This window comes from Syngnathus acus, chromosome 21, assembly GCF_901709675.1.
Source record: "Syngnathus acus chromosome 21, fSynAcu1.2, whole genome shotgun sequence".
Classification (NCBI taxonomy): domain Eukaryota; kingdom Metazoa; phylum Chordata; class Actinopteri; order Syngnathiformes; family Syngnathidae; genus Syngnathus; species Syngnathus acus.
The window spans coordinates 5,735,695-5,756,735 of NC_051105.1; the positions used below are offsets into that span (position 1 = coordinate 5,735,695).

Here is a 21,041-nt window from a genome sequence, read left to right on the forward strand (position 1 = left end):
CTACCTTTAACCTGCTGCTCGGGCCCTCTGGCATGACTGGCAGCTCCTGGCATGCTCACGTTGTTCCTGTGGATGTACTTGAGGAAAACCTCAGCGTTCCTCCGGGCCAGTGTGCACGCCTGACAATTAAGAACATGAAGATTAAAAAGCTAATATATTTTTCATACATATCATAGTTACAACAGATTTTATTATTACAGTATGTCAAATTCATTTCATGCTATGTCATGTTATCTTGACTACAGAGAAATGTGAGGAGTGGACTGACCTTGAGGAAAGCTTCTTTCTGCTCTAGGTGTTTACTGATCAGAGGTACGAGGTGGTCACAGTCGGCCGGCGTTCCCACTTTTTCGTGAGTTCCGCACCAGTCCTCATCCCGTCGGTATTCCTGTTCCAGGCTCTCTAACACGCTGCAAACCTGGTTACGGCCACGGCAATCACATTAGCGATGCTGCTATAAGTTAGTCAGTCACCTGCGACGATGCGTGCGTACCTGTTCGGACGTCTTGTAGAAGGCCACGGATGCGTTGACGAGCTTCAGGCGGTCCTCCATCTTAAGCATCAGCTGCTGCCAGTGGACGGCCACTTTCTCAGCGCAGTTACGAATGTCTTCTGGGTCATAGTGGCCGGCCTGAAGCATCATCTAAAACAAGGGAGGCCAAACTGATTTTTTGTACTACAAACTGAGCTGATCTCATGAGAAATTACAAATCAATTGACCAATGACCTTATTTAAAAAAGTAACAATGCATAGTACAAATGTCAAGGCATTATAATTTAAGGATTTCTTAATTCACTGGTTCAGGAAAAGTAGCGGTGACAAAAGTTCAAATAAAAAAAGCTTAATGCCACCACTTGCTCCCTACAGTGCACCTTATTCTTATCAACCTAAAAGCAAAAAGATCTATTAGGAGCAAAGATGCATTGAAGCATGAATTTCCAAATTTCACTTTTTTTTCTTATTATTCAGAAATCAAAATATTCAAGAATTCAGAGTGAGTGCACAGTTCTCGTTTATGCTTTTCATTTTAGTTTAGTTAGATATTTAGTTAGTTAGTTAGTTAGTTAGTTAGTTAGTTAGTTATTGTTTGTTTGTTTTGTTTATTTCGAACATTAAAAGAAATACAAGGAAAAAGTAAAAATACGGAAAATGATAACTCCATAGTACAATAGAACATAAAAAAATAAAAAATAAATGATATTGCATTATAATTTTCCCTTTATAGTAAATGTTAGTTAGTTAGAAGCTTACCTCTGCTTTCTGCTGGACCTGCAGAGCACTCTGATGGGTCTTCTGAAGGGAGTTAGCATGGAAGAGAGACTAAAGGAGAATAGAAGGGACAATGGGAAAAGGCTTGTTAGTGAATTAATTGAAACAGAGGAAGATATTATTTGTCTCCCTATTGTTATGACTGACGCGTGCGCGGTTGTGTGAATGTGTGTGCGTTTAAGTTCAAAAGAGTACGTGGGTGTATGACATCTGCTACTGTTGAAAACATGCAGAAACAATTATTGCTCGAGTACAGTGAGACTGGCAGTTGCCGGCACTTTTTTTTGCATCTGTGTGTGTGGGTGTTTTGTAGATATGTGTGTGTGCGCGTGTGTGTGCATACTTCTATGGCCATCTGGAACTGTTCGTGCTCCCTCTGCAGCTGCTCTGCTTCAGACAACGAGCTGGCATTCACCATGCTGGCGTTCAACATGGACTCGCCATTACGGATCCATCCAAGCACCTCGAGGGTACCAAGAGGAGATGATGATAAGTGATGTCATCTGCAAGAGCGCTCTAATTTTTTTCCTCTGCTCAAAATTGACTAATAAGGTACTAAATGGCATGTTATTGTATCAATGAATAAAACATAATGAAAAAAATCGAATGCAATTGACTTGCAAATCGTTTGAGGCTGTATCCGTTTGAATAAACTCCAAAGACAAGATGTCTTTGCAAATATTCTCTCACTTTAAATTTGATGCCTGCGTTCACGTTCCTAGGACAGGGACAACAAAAGACGGTAACTTGCAAATCTTTGATGGCAAAATTAATGTTGAAAGGTACATACATGTTTTGGAGCAACATACATATGCTACCAAGCTTGCTTATTTTAGCATGAGCGTTTTCATTTGTCCCCTCACAGTTGTATGTTCACAGAGGAAACTACTTTGTCAGGAATTTAGATCACGGTTCGCAGAAGCGCATCAAGCAAAGGCAGCGGCGTGTTTATTAGCAGCGCCATAAAAGCTCTTCAATAATTCAGTTGCCTCCATCTGCAACGGAAACAGCGACCACGGGCTTCCTATCGGAGATTGTCGCATATTTATAAAGCCACAGCTACCTTTTTTTTTTTTATGGCAAAGTACAAATGAACATATTAACTTTACAGTGCCATTCAATTAGACAACCACTCAAGAGATGCATGTACCTGTTTGACCTCAGCCTGCAAGTGACGCAGTTGCAGGTTCTGCTCCAGTCTAGCATGCGTATGTTGAGCACTGAGCTCCACTTCCTGTTGTTTCTCATGGAGGAACTCCAGCAGCTCCTGAACCTGAGAGGCTAAGTCCATGTCCTTCTCCCCAGTCAGCTCAATGCCTGGCAGACACAAGTGTTAAAATAACTGAAAGGGATATTTTTTGTAGGAGTATCCAGTAGATATTGGATATCAATCTGATAATGCTTCCAGCCAATGACCAAGGTAATTCAAAGGACAGTCATGCAAAAGAACTGAAGAGCTTACCTGAGGCCTGCACCTCCATGATGTACTGGTGCAAGTCCTGGCCCTGCTGCATGACTTCATAGGTCATGTTGTTCATGGCTGCCTTCCTCTCAGCATGCCTCTTCAGCCTCTGCTCAGCCAGGCCAATGTCCTCCGCTCCACCCGAGGAAGCGCCGCTGCTCCCTCCGCTCCCGCCACTACTGCTGCCGCTCCCGCTCGAGCGTCCCGCATCGTTTAGCTGTCGAGAGAGGTCCTCGTTCCAGGCGTCTAACTCGGCCGTCACCTGAGCAACAGGATCGTTGTATTGGTAAGATTAAAAAAAGCAAGAAGAAGTTTGTTGCAAAATACGCTGTTTATATTAAAAAGAAGAAAAACTATACGAACAATACATTTAAAAATAATGTTAACAACAATAACAACAATAATATTTAAAAAAAATCTTAATTTTTACTCAAATGTAAAACAAATGCTGAAAATATGACAAAAATGTTTTTAATAAAGAATAAATAAAACACAAATTCTACTGAATGCTTTAAAAATGGTTGGATCTGACATTTTTATTATTTTTCTATTCTACCTATATTTATTTTTAACTTTAATTCAGTTTAACATTAAAATATTATCTTATCAGATTATGTTCTACTTTTCAATTCACATTTGAATCATTTTTAGATATAATTTATATTTAAAATGATGATTTACTTGTAGAGGAAAATCTTTGGTGTTTTACAAACACAAATTATGGACAACAATTTGAACTGAACTACAGTGATGCCAAAAATGATTTTGCAGATTTTAAATATCAAGAAAAGGTGCAAAACTAACACTTCTACATTTACATGCGAAACTTTAAAAAGCCAAAGATTGGGATGGTTACCTCTATGGTATACTGCTCGAAGACGCGTAGCTGGAGGAATATGTCGAGTTTGATTTTGCGTTCATGGAACAGCTCCTCCATCTGGCCCTGGGCCTCATCCAATTGCTGCAGCACGCCCTGAATGTGAGCGATGGAACTGCAGTGTGGCGTCTTATTGGTGGACATGGCAGCATCTCTGCAGGGGAAACAAGAAAGGCTAACATGGTGAACTCTTTCGTTGATTTCATCCCCACTATATAACTTTGTTTAATTCATTCATTCATTTGTGAGGAGAACATGCAAACTCCACACAGGAGCTCCGGAGCCGGAATCAAACTTTACACCTCTGAACTGTGAAGCGGCCGTGCTAACCAGTGCCCTACCGTGCTGCCGCTAATATATCCATTCCCGGTTTCTTAAGATATTACCTGAGCTGCTGCATAAGCTCCTCCCCCTCCTTAATGACATTGAGCGTGGCTTCCAAAGTGGCTGTCTGCTGCTGCTGGAACTGCTGAATGAGCGTCTGCACCGAATCTACAGAGTCGCAGCTCACGTCATCCAGCAGCTGCTTTTGGAGTTCCTCCATCCAAGACCACAGCTGGACCGGAAAACAAGGCAGTGAGGAACACCAATGTTACAGAAAACTATCAGTACTTTGTACACTTTATTTATGGCTATAGTTCGTCAAACTCGAGTCCTTCGCATCATGCTGTTCAGTTCAATTTACATTTAAAATGTTAAGATTCAGTTCGATTTGGTTAAATCTTTCCCACGTTTCCGATTCATTTTTTTGAATCTACTCCTTGCCTATAAAGTTGAGGTTTTGACGATGGTTTCACCTCTTTAGTGTGCGTGTGGAAGGACACAGACATATCAAGCAGCAGTTTCCTGTGCTCAACACGGCGCACAAAGTCTTGGATTCGAACTTCCAGGTGGCGCGCCGCCTTATAGATCTCCTCCGGGTCGCACTCGCCCGTTTGGGCCAGCTGCTCGGCCGCCTCCAATAGCTTGTCTGCATTAGTATACGTGTTCTGGAAAAGGAAACGTAAAATCATTATTGTAAATGATGACGATTTTGTGAAATGTCACAATTTAGTAGCCTCAGATGTTGTCTTTAGGGAACTGCGAAAAAAAAACTATTTCTTTGATGCATTTCTCTTCATCAACATTATGCATTATTATATTCATTCCCATTTGTCAACTATAACATTTCTCCCTCTATGTGCCGCAAAAGAGATTAACGTTCAAATCTCTCAGGATTCAAATGAATGATAATGTGGTTCTGATTTGCTAAGTATGCACCATCACAGCTGCCATAGTTTCTCTCCTCCCTCTTTCAATACACATCACGTCTCGCCATCTTCAACGTCTGGATATTCCCGCGTGTAGGGAGAGGATTAGTCCGAAGATAAAGATTATAATTTACAGGCGATTAATACTTTGTACTTTGGTTTTGGGGGTTGAAGGATTATTGAAAATGGATAACCATCCACGTCATGTGATTACAAAAAGCCGCCAAAAAGTGATGGAGGATTGTGTGATTTCTGTGTGCAGGGAAAATGGTCGTCATGATGCGAGATACAAATAAATTTTACATTAAAGCGGTGCATTGGGACACCAACCACAATAATGAATATTTGATTAAACCAACAAATGGAATGGATCCGGTGGGGCTTTCCAAAAAGCGAAATATTTTTTCAGAGAACAACGTTCAACCTGAGCAACGTCCTCAAAGTCGTCGTGTCGTTTCTGCAGGGCACGAGCTCGATGAAGAGACTTTCCCACTCCCGTGTGCTTGCTGAGGAAAGCTTCGCCGTGGTTTTCGATCCAGTCCATCACCTGACGGGGAGAGAATTTAATTTTTTAGGCAGGCAAATCACTTCTACCCGAAATGGAATACATGACAGATTACTCGTCACATGTAATTGAAAGTACTATGTTTATTTACAATGTCACTGTGTAATGTGTTACTCATGTTTAAGTTACTTTTAAGTTTTTTTTTTTTTTAAATCGGGGATTCATTGAATTAATATTGATTTTGACACCTCAAATGGGAAATGCAGCATTTGCAACCTGGCTGTTAAATCTTTCAACTCTATTGTGAAAAATCACTACCTTTGATTAATATTTTTCTTAGTAACTACATTTATTTTTTAATAGATATATTGGGAATGATATTTGGTACAGTAAATAAATAACGTTTTCATTTTGTGTGTTTGACTGGTTGTCCCATTTTCTCTTTACTGGAGCGCCGGCGTATCTTGCCCATGACTCAATTTTTGGCACAAAGCAAAAGAAAAAAGACAAGTGGCAGCTCGTCACTGAAAAAAAATGTTCAATTAAGGCGTTTGTAAGTAAAGCCACTCGTGCAATTTTGAATAGTAAGGTTAAAGGTCACGGCTGTGCGTCACACTTGGCGAGTAACCCGATCCATAACAAGCAAAATGTTGCAAGATGAATATGAGCAATGAGTGTAAACGCACATGAACTTGTCATCGGCTCTTTTTGAAATGATTTGTGTGGGGAAGCACAAGGTTGGTTGAAGGTCGTACATGCCAAATCAAACTGCACACCTCATGTACTGCAGCTCCACCTTTGCTTGTGTGTCTTCCTCTCTCGAGTGGAAACATCACTTGCCGTTCAGCTCTGATTTATTTGCCGTTGGAAGCGTGCTGCACTTTCCACGTGCGTGCCTCTACGCCAGGCAGCGCTCGTTCAACGGGCGTCTCGGGGGCCTCGTAGCCGCTGATACGAAACGGCTGTTTTTGGCCAAATTGTGAACTCCCGCTGAATTTACTGCCCCCGCCGATGTGATCTCTTCTTTGTTCGGTGTTTCGCTCGTGTCCTCCTTTCCTCCGGGACTTCATAAGCCGCCCTCAGATGTGGATAGGAATTTTCTAATTGATAACTTAAAGTTGTTGATGAATGATCTCCGTTTCTTTACTTTTTTTTAAGATTTTCAAACTTTCTGTGAAAAATGCAGTCAAAATGTTTTATCTCCGCTACGGAGATTTGTGCATCCCCAAGTAGCATTATTGTAAAACGACTGCAGTATGCCAATTCAGAAGCCTACTGACCTTACGAAATTTGACATGCAGATTAACAGCAACAAAAATGCATCTAAGGCAGAAATGTCAACTTCCATTGGAAGAATGTCACAACATGAAAAGGAAAAACATTCCTGGTCTTCTATCAAGTTCCATAAAAGTTAGAAGTAGTGACATTCATCCATAAGATCTTGAAATATGAATGGACCTAAAATTCATCCCTGAGGAACGCCACTCAAAATTGTGTTCAATTGTTACTTAGGATGTCTGTAGGACCCCCCCCCCCCCTCTCTCATTTGGTAGGTCACTGGCACCAATGAAAGATCTAGTTTGACTTGTTGATGTTGGATGAGAGAAGTTGAAATTTTACAGAAAACAAATGGACCACAAACAGTTCCCTGAAGAACTCCACTCAAGACTGTTTGACTTATTGTTAGTTTGGATAGATTGGCCTGCTCTGAACTGTTCCCACAAAGTTGGAAGCAGATCATTGTTCACTATGTATCACTGAAATGGAGAAGAGGATTATGAAAACAAAACTACATTTCTGTGGGTTTTATTTACATGAAAAACATGTATCAGATCAATTAAAACCTTTTTTTGTTTTTGCTACTTGGCAGCAAAACCCCCTGATGTCATAATGTAATAGCTTTTTTTATTGATGAATAATTTTTTATTCTCCTATTTTATTACTACTTGTATAGCTTGTGTTTATTGTGTGATGCACAAGAGTCATTTATCGTTCCACAAGTCTTTTACTGGATACAGCGTAGTTTTTCAGAGCGCCTTATCCAGAAATAGATTTAGGTCTTTGGATTGCGGTTTATAGTTTTAGTTGCCGTGTTGGCTATAGCAGCACCACCTGTTGCTTTGCCATGCACTTGACAGCCTGTTAGTACATTTCTTGCGAGGACTAAACCTTTTGGACCTTGGGGAGGCTGGAAATATTTGTGTTTGTGGGGGGAAGTGAATGGAAACCTCTGATTGATTAATCCAATTTATTAAGGAATTAGTCGCAGTACTTTTGCACATGTATCTGGGCATCCTTTGAGAGTGGCCCATTTTTTATCGTGGTTTTAAAATGACATCGCCTCTACTTCAGACATGTTTCCATGGCTCATTTATCTGCCGAAGCATCAGCGGCAGTGCCAGCGGAGCAACGATCCACTCGGATCTGAGAAGTTTTCCGGGTTTTGGGAAATGGACGGATGAAGAGATTTGATGAGAAACACATGTCGCCACAGGATGACACGCTCCACTGCGGCTTCAAGAAATAGTCTCCCTTCTTTGTTTTGTATTGTTTTCACTTACTAAGTGCATAAGTATGTGTGCGCGCATGTACATTTATGTGTGTGTGTGTGTGTGTGTGCTGTGTACCTGTTGAACGTCTTGCTGAAACACACACAGCTGCAGTCTCTGATGCAGTCGGACCTTTCGGTGCTGCCAAATGTTCTCCAGACGGCGCTGATGGTGAAGTACTTCATGCACCACATCCAGTATACAATGAACCTACACATTAAAAAAAAAAAAATGTAGTCGCATTAATCAAAGCGGCAAAACTGAGACACATGCCAGGTGTAACATTTGGAAGGAAATCTGCATGTATGTCTGCTCATGTCAAATAATCTAGTTTAGTTTATGATTTTATGGTTAAAATCTTCATTAATTCTTTGATAGAACTTTTGTGCAGTATATTGTATTCTGTTTGTACCTACCATAATTTAATAAATATTCATTTTTATAATTAATTTTTTTATTAATTAATTAATTAATAATTTTAATGACTTTCACCTTGTTTTTGTTTTTTAGTTTATTTTTCTTCATTTGATTTATTGATGTATAGTTTACATGTTTGAAACAATTAATTCGTTCGTTCGTTCGTTCGTTCGTTCGTTCGTTCATTCATTCATTCATTCATTCATTCATTCATTCATTCATTCATTCATTCATTCATTCATTCAACTTCCAAAGGAACATTTTGTAAAAATTCTTGACAACATTCTGTGACCCAGCAACCTTTGGTGGGTATTCTATAAAGCTGTACAATTCGATGCAGGAACGTTTGGCTTTGGTTGACGTTACTAACCGCTTTGGAGTAGTTGGCAGTAGCTGTAAGAGACTCTGAGTTGCCGGGACTGAGAGGTCTTTGGAGGACATCCAGTAGAGCTTTTCCATCCTGACTTACCTGGATAGAAAAAAAGAGGGAAAATTAATGACCAGAAAGAAGTGATGCAAAGGCACGCATTGTTTTATTAGAAATAGCTCATGACACAAAACAAAACAAAAGCATCACAATAATTATTTCTATTGAAAGAATAATGATCTTGTCTCAATTCACTCCCAAATTCTCAGAATAAAATCTGGGTCTGTTTAGTTGAACACAAAGCTATTATTCGCAACAGGTTCCTCTGACCTAATGCCATTTAGTGAAAGAACATTTCAATTTTCTGACAATTACGCCTGCCACACACCAAGCAACACATTCAAGCTCCACTGAACTCAATCTTCTGCAGTGTCACGCAGCGTGCGGGCTTCTGCAATTCCATTTCATGATTTGCCAACCGTCTAGTTTGGCTCTAATATCCAATTACAGCCGTAGCAACAGTGCGGCCAATCAAAATTGCCGGTTATGCACATAGTACTTTTCGGTTACCAAGAGAGGTACAACCTCCGCCATGCAGTATAAATATACTTTATAAAATATTGTGATTTTTCTACAAAAACACTTGTTCTTGTTTTTTCGTGAGAGCCCTTTTGGATTTAATAGCCTTCAATTAAAATGACTTTCTTCTCATCTGACAACAGAAATTGTTGCTGCCTTCTGGGCCTTTCTGGCTGTGGTTTTGGTTCTGATGCTTTTTACCTCAGTGTAAGCCTGTGTGACCTGCTCATAGAGGCTTTGGTGGCGGTGGATGGCCAGCTCCAGCTCTTGCATCTCGGTTGGGAGCCCCCCCTCACTGCAGACCTTGCACCATGCCTCCACCTCTGACAAGAACTGCACAAAAGAGTTTTTAGAAAACTCCTCATTAGATCAATTGTCTTTTTTTTTTTTTTTGTTCTCACCTACAAATTGAATTTTTGTTCTTCTGTGTCTTTTTTTAAATGCAGAATCAAAACCAGAGAATACTATTGCACAACATCTAGGATTTTTCTTTTGTTCTGCTCACCTGTTCGGCTTTTTGGTGGAAAACAGCAGACATAGCAAGGATGGTAGAGCGTTCATCTAGAGCGGCGGCAAAGCTTTTCCAGTCCAGATCCAGTTGACTTGATATCTGTTTAATCTGCGTGGAGGCGTAGTGTCCCGCCTCCGCCAAGCGACTCGCTACCGACATGATCCTGTTGATGTTCACGTAAGCATTCTAGAGGAGAGGAAAATGGAGCAATATGGCGTCTCTGCAGTGGGTAACACTGATGGAGCGTATCTGACTACCATTGAGTTCATGGCAAAGTGGTTATGTTGCGTCTGTAGCTCGGCCGCGTGTTGGTACGCTCGGCCGATCTCAGTATGGCTCTGCAGGAACAATTCCTTGTTGTGCCTGATCCAGTCAAACATCTGCATATAGAAAGCGTGATTATAGCTAACAGCGAACATCTCCTCACTTCTCTTATAAGGCCAGCTGTGTGTGGACTGCTGGTTTATAGAGGCATGAAAATGAAAACATTTTCTAAGCTCCACCTAGAATAAAAGTGTTTTTAAGTATTTCCATACTTTCTCTGCGTCCTGTTCAAAGAGTCGTAACTGGAAACACTGGTCCAACTTCAGCTTGCGGACATGCCACATTTGATGGAGATGTTGCCTAGTGGAGTGAAGCTTGTCCAGCAGACTGGCCACCTGTTATATATGCATACACATTTTTCTGTGTTATCTAATTTACCTCACAAAATGAATAATATATCCCTTCATCTCGCTATCCATCTCTACCGAATGGGGTGTCAACAGTCGCAGTAATATTTCACCGGTGCTCCGTTCAGAGGTTACCTTGGGCACGAGGCTTTGGAAGTCAGCAGAGCCGGAGATGCAGCTTCTTCCCGAGTAACCGTCACTACATCGAATACACTGTAGCAAGCGCTGGCCTTCCCGGTCCAGATCTTCCACGGGAGCCTTCAAGACCTCCAGCAGAATTGGTGGAAAAACAATTAGCATCTCATAAATGAAGGCGATATTGACAAACGGGCCAAGCAAAACCAAAGTTGAGGAACGCTTTAGTCGAGCGGAATAACAACATAAGTTTCTTCACAAGGCAATTTTGTAGCATGGTGATGGTGCTCACCTTCTTTTTCAGCTGCGTGTGCTCTTCTATAAGCCGACGGGATCCTTCGACATCGGAGGGAAATTCTTTCTTGGACAATACCTCCTTTGACAGGAAGCAAAATATTTCATACATTTTGTAATTCCATCTGTTCATCAATTCAGTATCATCATCCCACCTGCAAATCCTCCAATCGGGCCAGGAGATGAACCGCGTTGGACATGAACTCCTCCAAGGAGACTCTCAGGTCCATCCACTCCTCGTGGTTGTAATCCAGGGAGCCTTCAAAGTCATCCGTCAGCTGCGAAGGATCCACCAACTTGGCCAGACCTTCCACTGACACCATGCTGGTCTAGTGGGAAGCAATTTGGAAAGCCCTCAGCAGGTGATTCTCTTGAGCGGTGTCAGTTCTCATATTCAACGAGACCACTCACTTCAAAGGAGAACTTTGCACTGCCGAAGTTAGTTTTCTGCTTCTGCCAGAAATTGTCCGGTTTGATGATGAGCGCCACGCAGATCTCGACGGGGAAAAACTCCTGCAGCGTCTTCAGCAGAGGCTTGATTAGCTCCCACTTGGAGCCCCGCATGTCAATGATGACAGTGAAGCCTCTTTTGCACACATCCTCGCTAAAGTCAAGAGTAAGTTTGTTAGGACATCAGATGCTCCGAAAGATTTGCTGACTTTTCTCATTCGGTCTGTGAAACGAACATCTGAATGAAAATTGCTTTGTCATGTTTGCTAGCAAGACTCACAATTCATTTTGAGTCCACATGTTACCAACGGGAGTCATTCTTCATGGAAATTCATGTCATCTGCCTCGGGGAAATTTAAGGTTCGCCAAGTCGCCATAGAAACTGCTGTTGGATTAGCACAGCGTGACTGCTATGGAAGAATACGACCAATTACAGGCCACTTTTGCTCCTTCTCACCAGCTACAGAGGTTGAGAGGACTTTTTTTTTTTTTGGAAATGAAAAAAAACATTACTTTGCATGTATATGTGTACACAGCCACTCCTGTTTGGTGGCTAAAGTTTGATAATAATAATAATAAATGTTATTTATAATGCACTTTACATTTCAAAGAAACCTCAAAGTGCTAAATCCTGATCTGGTTTAAGTTTCTAGTGTAAGGAGGCAGAATGGCGACGGCCGTGTCAGCAGAGAATCTGACATGACCGACAACACCAATTGATGATGTATAAAAGCACATACTGTAAATCCCAACCAACCAAACAATTAGAAATCAGAATTATAGTGAATTTTCAGTGCTAGACAGACTGTTAAAATGATACATAGGTGCATAGACAATTAAACATGATGTATTTACGGTACATTACCAGTACATAGACCATTAAATATAGTAGCGGGACACTGAACATTAAATACGGCTGCAGAAACCTGAGCTACTTGCCAAAGACTAGATGTCAACACAGTTTGTACATGTGCTTTTTGGTTGTTTCTTGTCTTTATTCCGCCTTGTAGGATTGTTGGACTGTTCGGGCTAGCCAGGGTGCTAAATAGGCTTGAAAGTGACACAGCGTGTGTACAAGAGTCTGCTGCAAACACTGGAGCGCTTTCATGCTGATGCAAATCAAACACATTGCTCCATCTGCTGCTTTGATTCCACCATCAAGCGCTCCACCGGCCACTTCATCCTCCTTCCATTTGGCGCAATTCCCTCTAGTCGATGCATTTATTATTATTTTTTTCTGATAATATGAGTGTCTTTCTGTGTTCCTACCTGGGAACAGTAGACAAATATGTGACCAGCCTCCTCAGGTCCTCCTGTTTTATTCGGTCGTGGTTGCTTCGTGCAGGAAACGTCAAGATGGGTCCTCCTCGTTTGTCCCGCCCACCTGCGCCCAAACAAACATTTAGCTTCAGGATTCACACAAATGTTTATTGTGTAAAACAAAGCACGACACACAACAGAAACCATTTAGATGTGCCCCGGTCTTAAGGAGCCACAAAGCTCAGCGTGCAAATCGCGTTTGGGTCAGCTGAGTGGCGAGTGCGGCGAGGCGCTTTACGCATCTGCTTGTTTTGGCACACGCTCGTGTCTAACGCCTGCCAGATGCGAGAATTTCACATAAGTCATATGTTTGGGGTGTTAAGCGCCCTGGATGAGTTTCCCGAGCTGTTTCCTGTCTGGGCAAATCCTTCAGGGAGGGAGAATGCTAATGATTTTTTTTTTTCTGTAGGCCCATTTGTCTACTATAGTTAGCACACAAAAAGCCTTTTCACCAAAAAAGTACATTTTGTTCCATTTTGTGTTTCCATTGTGAAACATTTTAAACTTGTATCACTGATGTAATGGATGTCATTTTCTAAGGTACACTGCCTACTAAATTTGCAAAGAGACAATTATATATTTTTTTATTAAATTTCTCTGGTAGCTTAAGGGGTGGCCGGGTGCTGATTTCTCCGACACTCACCGGACACAAAGGCGACTTTCTCCTTCAAGACAGGCAGAACATCAGACGCTTTGATGCCTTCAGTCCTCAGAGACCCTGCAGCAACACGGAGAAGAAAAAAAAAAAGAGCAGAAAGAGACAGTCAGTGGAGCTTTATGATTTTATAATTAATCCAATTATCAGATCAACATTCCTGCGAGGGAAAAACATGGAGCCGCACGCTGACACAAGCGCTTTCTGAAATTGCGGTGGAAAATGTGTTCCTGTGCTGCTTCTTCTTCTTGCCTTTCAAATAACATTTTTGTATTTCATAACTGGAACACTTGAAACTTCAGCACTTGCGGGACAGTTCTGCACACAGAATGTGGTTTGTAATCCAACATCATTTTGCACTTTCTCAAGATTTTAATTTTCTCTCACGGGCTGTGGGGGAATGTGACCGAATGTCTGACTCCAGCTGTGCGAAAGATGAATGTTTTTAAATCCCCGTTTGGATTAAAAGATGGAATTCTCGCTACAGCCCGCACTTGACTTGACACATTAAAATATTTTTACCGCTTTATATTTGTTAGCTAGCATGGTCACAATACTTTCATACCGCTAAAGACAATGAAAGAATTTGGCAAGTTCTTTGCATGCACGTTAATGATGAGTTAAGCCAATTTTGTGGGTTTTTGCTTTTTCTATTTTTTTGTGTTGAGAGATGAAGAAGTGAATGAGAGGAAAAGAAAACAAAAAGACACAACATTGAATATTCTCAGGAAGGAAACTGGGAATAACACAAATGTTATGACTTCATTTCAATATCAAAATTAACAGTTCCGGTACTTTGTGCAACACATATTCTCCTTTAGGGGAACACTCTAAATAGCCAAATGGCACTTTTCACAGTTTCCGAACAGTCAGAGTGAAGCAGAACGCACTTGGAGGGCATTTCCGAAAGCATCCCTCCTACCCAAGGGAAAATACATACCTATGATCTGGTCGAATTGGTCTCCAGATCAATCTGAGTGATTATCTTGCTATGTTGGGTGTGCAAAGAGAGATTTATCCTCAGCAGTCCGTTGAAACTCGTAAATATTAAATCTGTTCAACATTAATAATGGTTGTAATGTGAAACGGAATGATAGCCTTGCACTTTTGCTGGACAGGCGCAGGCAGAGGAGCAGCTGGTTGTGCTGAGTGTTTCTATAAGTGCTTCCCAAGTTATTCACCACAATAAAAAGCTGCAATAATATTGATGGATGAAAAAAAAAAATGGTGAGCTTGCGACTTGCTTTGACTGTGAAAGTTTTTCACATCAGGAAGTGAAGTAAACTGAAATACACACTTCCTGACACTTCTCCCTCAGGATAAGAATGACCAAAATGTTGCTTTCATGTCAAGGCTACCGTTTCCGCTGCCATATATCTCTCTTATTTTATCAGCAGTGTGTTTAAAACCCTCATGAAACCTTTTTGGTCTTACTGGCTCGTTTTTGGGGTTTTTTTCAACAGTTTTTGTTTTCCCTTTCTGTCTCATATGCACAATTTCAATCCAGCAGGTGTTTTTTCCATTTATGCATGCGTACACAGTAGCCATACATTGCAGACGTGATTGCAGCAGCATATGGATGTGAAACAAAACAAGGCTTAGTGGGGAAGGTTTAGATGAGTAAATAATTCTGGTTTGGTTTCTTTTTAGCCTTCAGATATCACTTAGGAACAAGCTTAGAAGAAATGCTGTGACTTTTTCACGTTAATGAATAAGAGCCTAATAAGCGTGAATGAATGACTGGTCCAAATAGACATTCACACTCACCTCATTTACATGCCAGGAAGGGAGGGAATACAGATTAGGTCTGCTTCAGTCAAGGCGCATTAGCATCAGGACTGTGACCGGCAGAAAAAAACGAATGTGATCTGACCTTGGACTTAACTGCAGTCAAGTGTGACGTATTAGTTAAATTCAACAGGAGCAGCACTGCAATTGCACTGACTGATCAATAACCACTGACATTTTGCAGATTTAAAGTGGTGGCTACCATTGCGCCAACAACAACGAACGTGTCAATCTTCCCTCAGTCAGTAAGGATTCCCTTGGAGTAATACTGAAAGATGCTGACAGTCACTGAACTAAAAAAAAAAAGTGAAAAAGTTTATCAAAGTGGCTGTTTTGATGAGTAGACATGAATACAAAACTATCATACATGTGTATGTTTGAAGTATGTTTGACCTGTCAGTATAAGGTCAGATGTCAACAACAGGAACCAACCCTGTGCAGATTTTTTTTTATGGGCCTCTGCTTTGCCGGTTTGCCCCTGCATGATGAAACGTATGTTTATATTTGAATTAGCTTAACTACATAAAAGGTCATAAGGCAGTGTTGGTGTACCTAATATTGTGGCAGAGAGTATACAGCATATGTGTGTGCTTTAAGTGAGTGTGCGTGTGTTGGATTTATGTTGTCGCTGGCTCGTCACATGACAAACTCCAGGGTGAAGGTCACGGTAGCTACTACTACTACTACACCCACTCACACAGGCACCCACAGTCGCGTAGACACACATGCACACACTCACTTAATGTTTCCAGACAGGTCCATGTTAAAGGTTGACACGCAGTCCTGCTAGAGTCATTAACACTGACACCCCCTCACCACTTACAAGCACGCGCATGCACAGACACACACACAAGCACGCACACACACACATACACAACCATAATGCATCAGGGGGTCAGCTTTCAAATTCTGTTCACGTGATATCAGCACATTGATGACGCTTGGACTACAAAATTGTAAGTAGGTGCGTGTTTGTGAGTGTGTGTGCATGTCGTGTCATCTCAATTTTTAATCTGTGAACGTTTTGCCTGGGACACAAAGGAATAATACCATCAGACCCCCATTCGTGTGTATGTGTGCATGTGTGTGCATGTGGGTGCGTGAGTGTCTACATGTCTTTAGAGGTCGACAGGTGAGGCAGCGCGTAGCCTGGAAACAGCTGCCACGACAACCGGCTGCCAGAACTTGTGTGTTGCCACGGTGACAGGAGGTGGCCTACTGAATCAGAGACTCTGTTGACGTGCAAGAATGCAAAACTGTGTCACTCATTATGTTCACCAGGAAACTTACCAATATGTATATTAGAATTAAAATGTCGTGTCACTCTATGCTGCTAATTACCATCTTTATTATATAAAAATTATATACATATTCATAAATATACAGTATATGTATATACAAGTATAATAATAATTTGAGGTGTTAGAGTCAGACGATAGCACATGTTGCGGCACAGCTGGCCTTGGCCTCCTGTCGAGTGTCCTTTAGCTCAGACACAGAGTATGGAAAAAAAGTAAATTATTTATAACAACACAATTGTAGATGTGTATAATTAAAGACAACATTAACATACCTTCAGTATCATCTTCTTATTCTTATCAGTACATTGGAAACTGGTTACTTAACAGTACAGCCGTGTCTTAAAATATTAGTTTAATTCCTTCGGTGACCGTGCTCATAAAAATAAAATAAAAATCGTATTGAAACAAATGGAAATGCCAATAATCTATTATTCAGCCTTTGTTAAAAAAAATGGTAATGTAATTTGTAAATAAAAATAAGGTTTACCTATTGGTGATGGGTGAAATTTGTTGGGTACTGTGTGCCTTGTGCCTTACATTTTGTGATCATTGCTCGTGATACGCCATGTTGTTTGTATATTACTGCTTTCAATAAAAAAAATAAATAAATGGAATAAAATAAGGAAAATAGGTCTACAGTATTGTGCTTTTAAGGCCCTATTTGCTAGCCCAACGCAAATCAAACACAAACCACAGTCAAATTCTTAATCTAATGGACGGAATTTTCTATACGTTCGTATTTTTCTCGGTTGAAAGGGTTGTTTGCGCCATTGTGGGGGTGAACACACCAGACCTACTTACAATATCCTTTGCGAATAGGATAAGATGGATCAAATTGCAAATGTAAATGAAGTGCAATTGAAGTTGCTATCTATGGCCACAGTTCATTCTTTGTGAAGTCAGCCCTGACTTTAAATGATGAAGGTATAACGCAAAGGTGACATTATGCTTTCGAGGTTCCACTTTACTGAGAACTCTTATTGTGCATGGTTTGCATTACATTGAAAGCTGTTTCTAATACTTTTTTTTTTCAAAAATGCCTCTGAATCAAGTCACAGTTGAGAAAATTTTCCATGTGGTGAAATTCAAAGTGATGGGAGGTATTTAGTGCATATTTTTGCATGATAATGAATCAGAATTCCTCTATGGTGATGACAGTGGTCTTCGTCCCAAGAAACCAAATGGATACCGCCATGCAGGATCATTCATTTCTTAAATATTATAACATATTACAAATGTGCATGTATTTTAAATGCTTCAAGCTCAGTGTGACAGTTTCCTGCCACACACACAAACACACACACACGCGTACCACCCCCCCACACTTAATGGTCTTGGCTTCAGTTTTCCCTGCAGAGGAAAACCACATCCATCACTCTTCTTCAAAACACAAACCACACACTGATCTCACACACACACACACACACACGCATGTGGACACATGACAAAGCGAAACAGTGCTTGTAAGACTTAAGTGCTTGCATCACACCCTGGTCCCAAATTTACTGCAGAAACAATGGAAAGCATTGGTCGATGGTGTCAATCAATGTTATTTAACCATGGTAACAATGATATACAGTACGTATCTGATGTCTGGCATCAATGATATATTTATTTTTGGTATCAATCTAAGGTATCTGTAATGGTACATTACTGCTGTTCCTCACAAAAAGGCATTAACAGGCTTTTCTAATTGATTGCCAAGAAACACTGTTACAACCAAGAAATAATCTACCAAACACAAATGTCCTTACTTTTTGTGTGTGATGTTTTATACAACATTTTAAATCTTTCAGAAAAGCGTAACAGTAAAAGTTGAAGCAGTCTGAGTTATTATCCTATAAAACACAATTTGTTATCATTTGCCTTGATCTGAAGAGTCTGGAAGAAGCGAGGAGTTGCGTTTGCGCTGCGCTCCTTTTTCTCCACGCTGCACTGGTATTCATGTTAAACTAATTCCATTCCAAACAAATTTGACCTACAGCCAAGCACTTATCGCTAGCGATGACGTAAACTGGCCAGAATTTGAGCTAAGTATTTGCTAAGAGTAGCTTGTGGCTGAAGGACAAACACTTAGCACTTCTGCTATTTGTTCTTTATCCATCGATTCATTGGCAAAAAATAACAATGCTTTTTTCCTTCTATTAAACCCTCAAGGTTGGCATCCATGCAGTGACACGCTTTCCCTAATTGCAGACCACAAACAACACTCCAACTTTTTATATCATGCGTGCGTCACGCCATTCTTCTTATCGTTGACAAGCGAGTGAGTCATTCAGCTTGAGCCAATCACATCAAGCGTTAATAGTCGATGGTGGGAGTGTGGTGCTTTGAGGGTGCAGGGTGAAGTCATTTGTACGATGCTCCAACCACACACAGAGATACCATCTGGATGCTGCTGACTCAGCACAACACAAACACACACACACACACACACAAATCTATCAGAGTGCTCCCACAGTGATCAGTCAGTATTCAACGTTTTATACTTGGGATGAACGAGAAAAATCCTGTGATATCGTAAAATAGAAAATCATTTTTGAATGTGACTTCTCCACATAGAATGTGTTCACAAGCGTTCACTGGGTACACACATGTGGGCTTAATTAAGCGCCGAGGTCAGAGGTCAAGAGGACGCTATATAGGTGCCTTCCTAGAGGAAGTAAACATTAAAACATGGAACACGTGTTGCAGCTATCAGATGAAATTCCCTCTCTTGCTCTTACTCACACGCTCTTTTTGCTTCTATGTCTCTCACCCGCTAGATCCGCTTTCAGTGAGCAGACAGCAGCTGGCAATGGAGAGGAAAAACATAGACGCCGTGGTCAAACCTGGAATGTGCGCGTGTGGATGCGTGAATAAAGGACAGTGGCAGTTTAGGGTGCATGCGGAGGTGACGGACGTTCAAAGTTCCTAGATGGTTTTGATCTGTAAAATCAAAGTCAAAGATACAGCTGAATCACTCGTTCTGCTTGGATGCACATTGAATTTGTTCCAGGTTTATTCCACCATGGAGTGCACAGATTGCCAAATTGCTGTATGTGCTTTCCAAAAGTTTGACATGAAAGAACTGTACACAACTACACAACCCGTGTCTTGTCCTTTGCTTACACTTTGTTGCGATGTACAGTACTTTCTACAGTATGTATTACAGATAAGGTGTTAAATATTACAAAAATTATGTGTGTTATGGGGCACCAAGTTGACAAAGTATGACTTAGTATGTCTGCCTTACAATCTGGAGGTTTGGGGGTTCATCATGCGACATCAGCCAAATGTGACCGGCGACTGACGAAAACACACCACAACAGACAATGACGTTGACCATTAAGTACCGTATTTTCCGCACTATAAGGCGCACCGGATTATAAGGCGCACCTTCCATTTTAAAACTTTGTCCATATATAAGATATAAACATTTGGCCCGCGGGCCGGACTTTGGACACGCCTGCTGTAGTGGCTCAATATTGGTCCATACATAAGGCGCACCTGATTATAAGGCGCACTGTCGGCTTTTGAGACAATCGGAGGTTTTTAGGTGCGCCTTATAGTGTGGAAAATACGGAACCTTCTGCGCATGCGAGAGTTGTAATACCCCTCCGTACCATTAGTGGCTGTAGAATGTGAACACGAAGGTCAATTCTTTCATCTCTATACAAGCCTGCGATTGCCTAGCCAGCCCTATGATGATTAATGGTATAGAAAATAGATGGCTCGACATCAGTTATGATTTTGATTAATATTGTGTAATTGATATAGCTGTATAGATATTACATATGAGTTGAAAACGCCACATTAGAGATGCAGTGACCATTAAATAAGATGTGAATATGGCTCATTAGGGGTGTACAGAACATTGACTGTGATGTCAATATGATGCAATAGAAGTGCATATGTGTGTGTCTGCGTGTGTGTGTGTGACGGCTGGCCAGCGCTCCATGATAACATCATTTTGCAGCATCATACCGCAGCATTTTTAAAACAAACTCATTTTCATTCATTTTCAAAACAACAGTTATTGGTGGAATGAATGAATCATCTGGGATCAGTTCAACACTCGTAGCGATTTCCTTTTCAACTGTTTGCCTTCGTGTTGTCATGTAACTCAGCCTTTTCCTACCTTTTTTCTCTTGGCTTCATTTCTTTGTAATCCTGCCTTTGATTTGGAATGAAAGCACTGTCACCCTGAGCCAACATACACATGCAGAGGAACATATGTGTCAGGCTGTAATTGAGCGGACAGAACCTGGCTGGGTGTAGCGTATTAATAGAACAGAGCGAGCGCAAGTGGAAACATTAATACGGGCTATGAGCAGGTCGAGGAAAGTGCAATTACGCTGTGATCTTCGACATATTCTGGCAACGTCGTCTCACCGTTTGATGATTTAATGATGCTCATCCAAAATTCATTAAAGAATCAATAAGCAGTATTTTTTTCCCTCTCTTTGCTCCCTTGCTAGTTTGATCCTGGAAGCTCATTTCTCCTTAATCCATCAGTAGCTCCAAAAATATAGAAAGATATCATTGTTTAAGGCCTAGAATCAGGGGTGTCAAACTCATTTTATGTTGCGGGTCACATTGTAGTTATGGTTTCCCTTGTGGGGCCATTAATGACTATTATTGCATACACACTACAGAAC

The 21,041-nt window shown here is 41.0% G+C and overlaps 1 protein-coding gene across 5 annotated transcripts in view; it reads right to left on the bottom strand.

The window, feature by feature from the left end:
* Positions 1–21,041, bottom strand: part of kalrna (kalirin RhoGEF kinase a) — a 60,040-nt gene that overhangs the window by 33,236 nt on the left and 5,763 nt on the right. For 4 of the 5 annotated variants that reach the window (XM_037280589.1, XM_037280588.1, XM_037280590.1 and 1 more), the window contains exons 2-24: positions 13,301–13,375; positions 12,607–12,721; positions 11,299–11,491; positions 11,043–11,216; positions 10,886–10,969; positions 10,594–10,725; positions 10,324–10,446; positions 10,045–10,167; positions 9,782–9,973; positions 9,478–9,609; positions 8,701–8,799; positions 7,992–8,123; positions 5,284–5,406; positions 4,407–4,598; positions 3,996–4,165; positions 3,589–3,763; positions 2,733–2,994; positions 2,421–2,587; positions 1,614–1,733; positions 1,253–1,321; positions 494–643; positions 269–418; positions 5–119 (exon numbers count right to left, since the gene is read on the bottom strand). In XM_037280589.1, the coding sequence (XP_037136484.1) occupies positions 5–119; positions 269–418; positions 494–643; positions 1,253–1,321; positions 1,614–1,733; positions 2,421–2,587; positions 2,733–2,994; positions 3,589–3,763; positions 3,996–4,165; positions 4,407–4,598; positions 5,284–5,406; positions 7,992–8,123; positions 8,701–8,799; positions 9,478–9,609; positions 9,782–9,973; positions 10,045–10,167; positions 10,324–10,446; positions 10,594–10,725; positions 10,886–10,969; positions 11,043–11,216; positions 11,299–11,491; positions 12,607–12,721; positions 13,301–13,375 (3,267 nt within the window). Of the gene's footprint in view, positions 1–4; positions 120–268; positions 419–493; positions 644–1,252; positions 1,322–1,613; positions 1,734–2,420; positions 2,588–2,732; positions 2,995–3,588; positions 3,764–3,995; positions 4,166–4,406; positions 4,599–5,283; positions 5,407–7,991; positions 8,124–8,700; positions 8,800–9,477; positions 9,610–9,781; positions 9,974–10,044; positions 10,168–10,323; positions 10,447–10,593; positions 10,726–10,885; positions 10,970–11,042; positions 11,217–11,298; positions 11,492–11,617; positions 11,653–12,606; positions 12,722–13,300; positions 13,376–21,041 lie in introns of those variants that run through there. The other variant, XM_037280591.1, reaches the window with a different exon arrangement.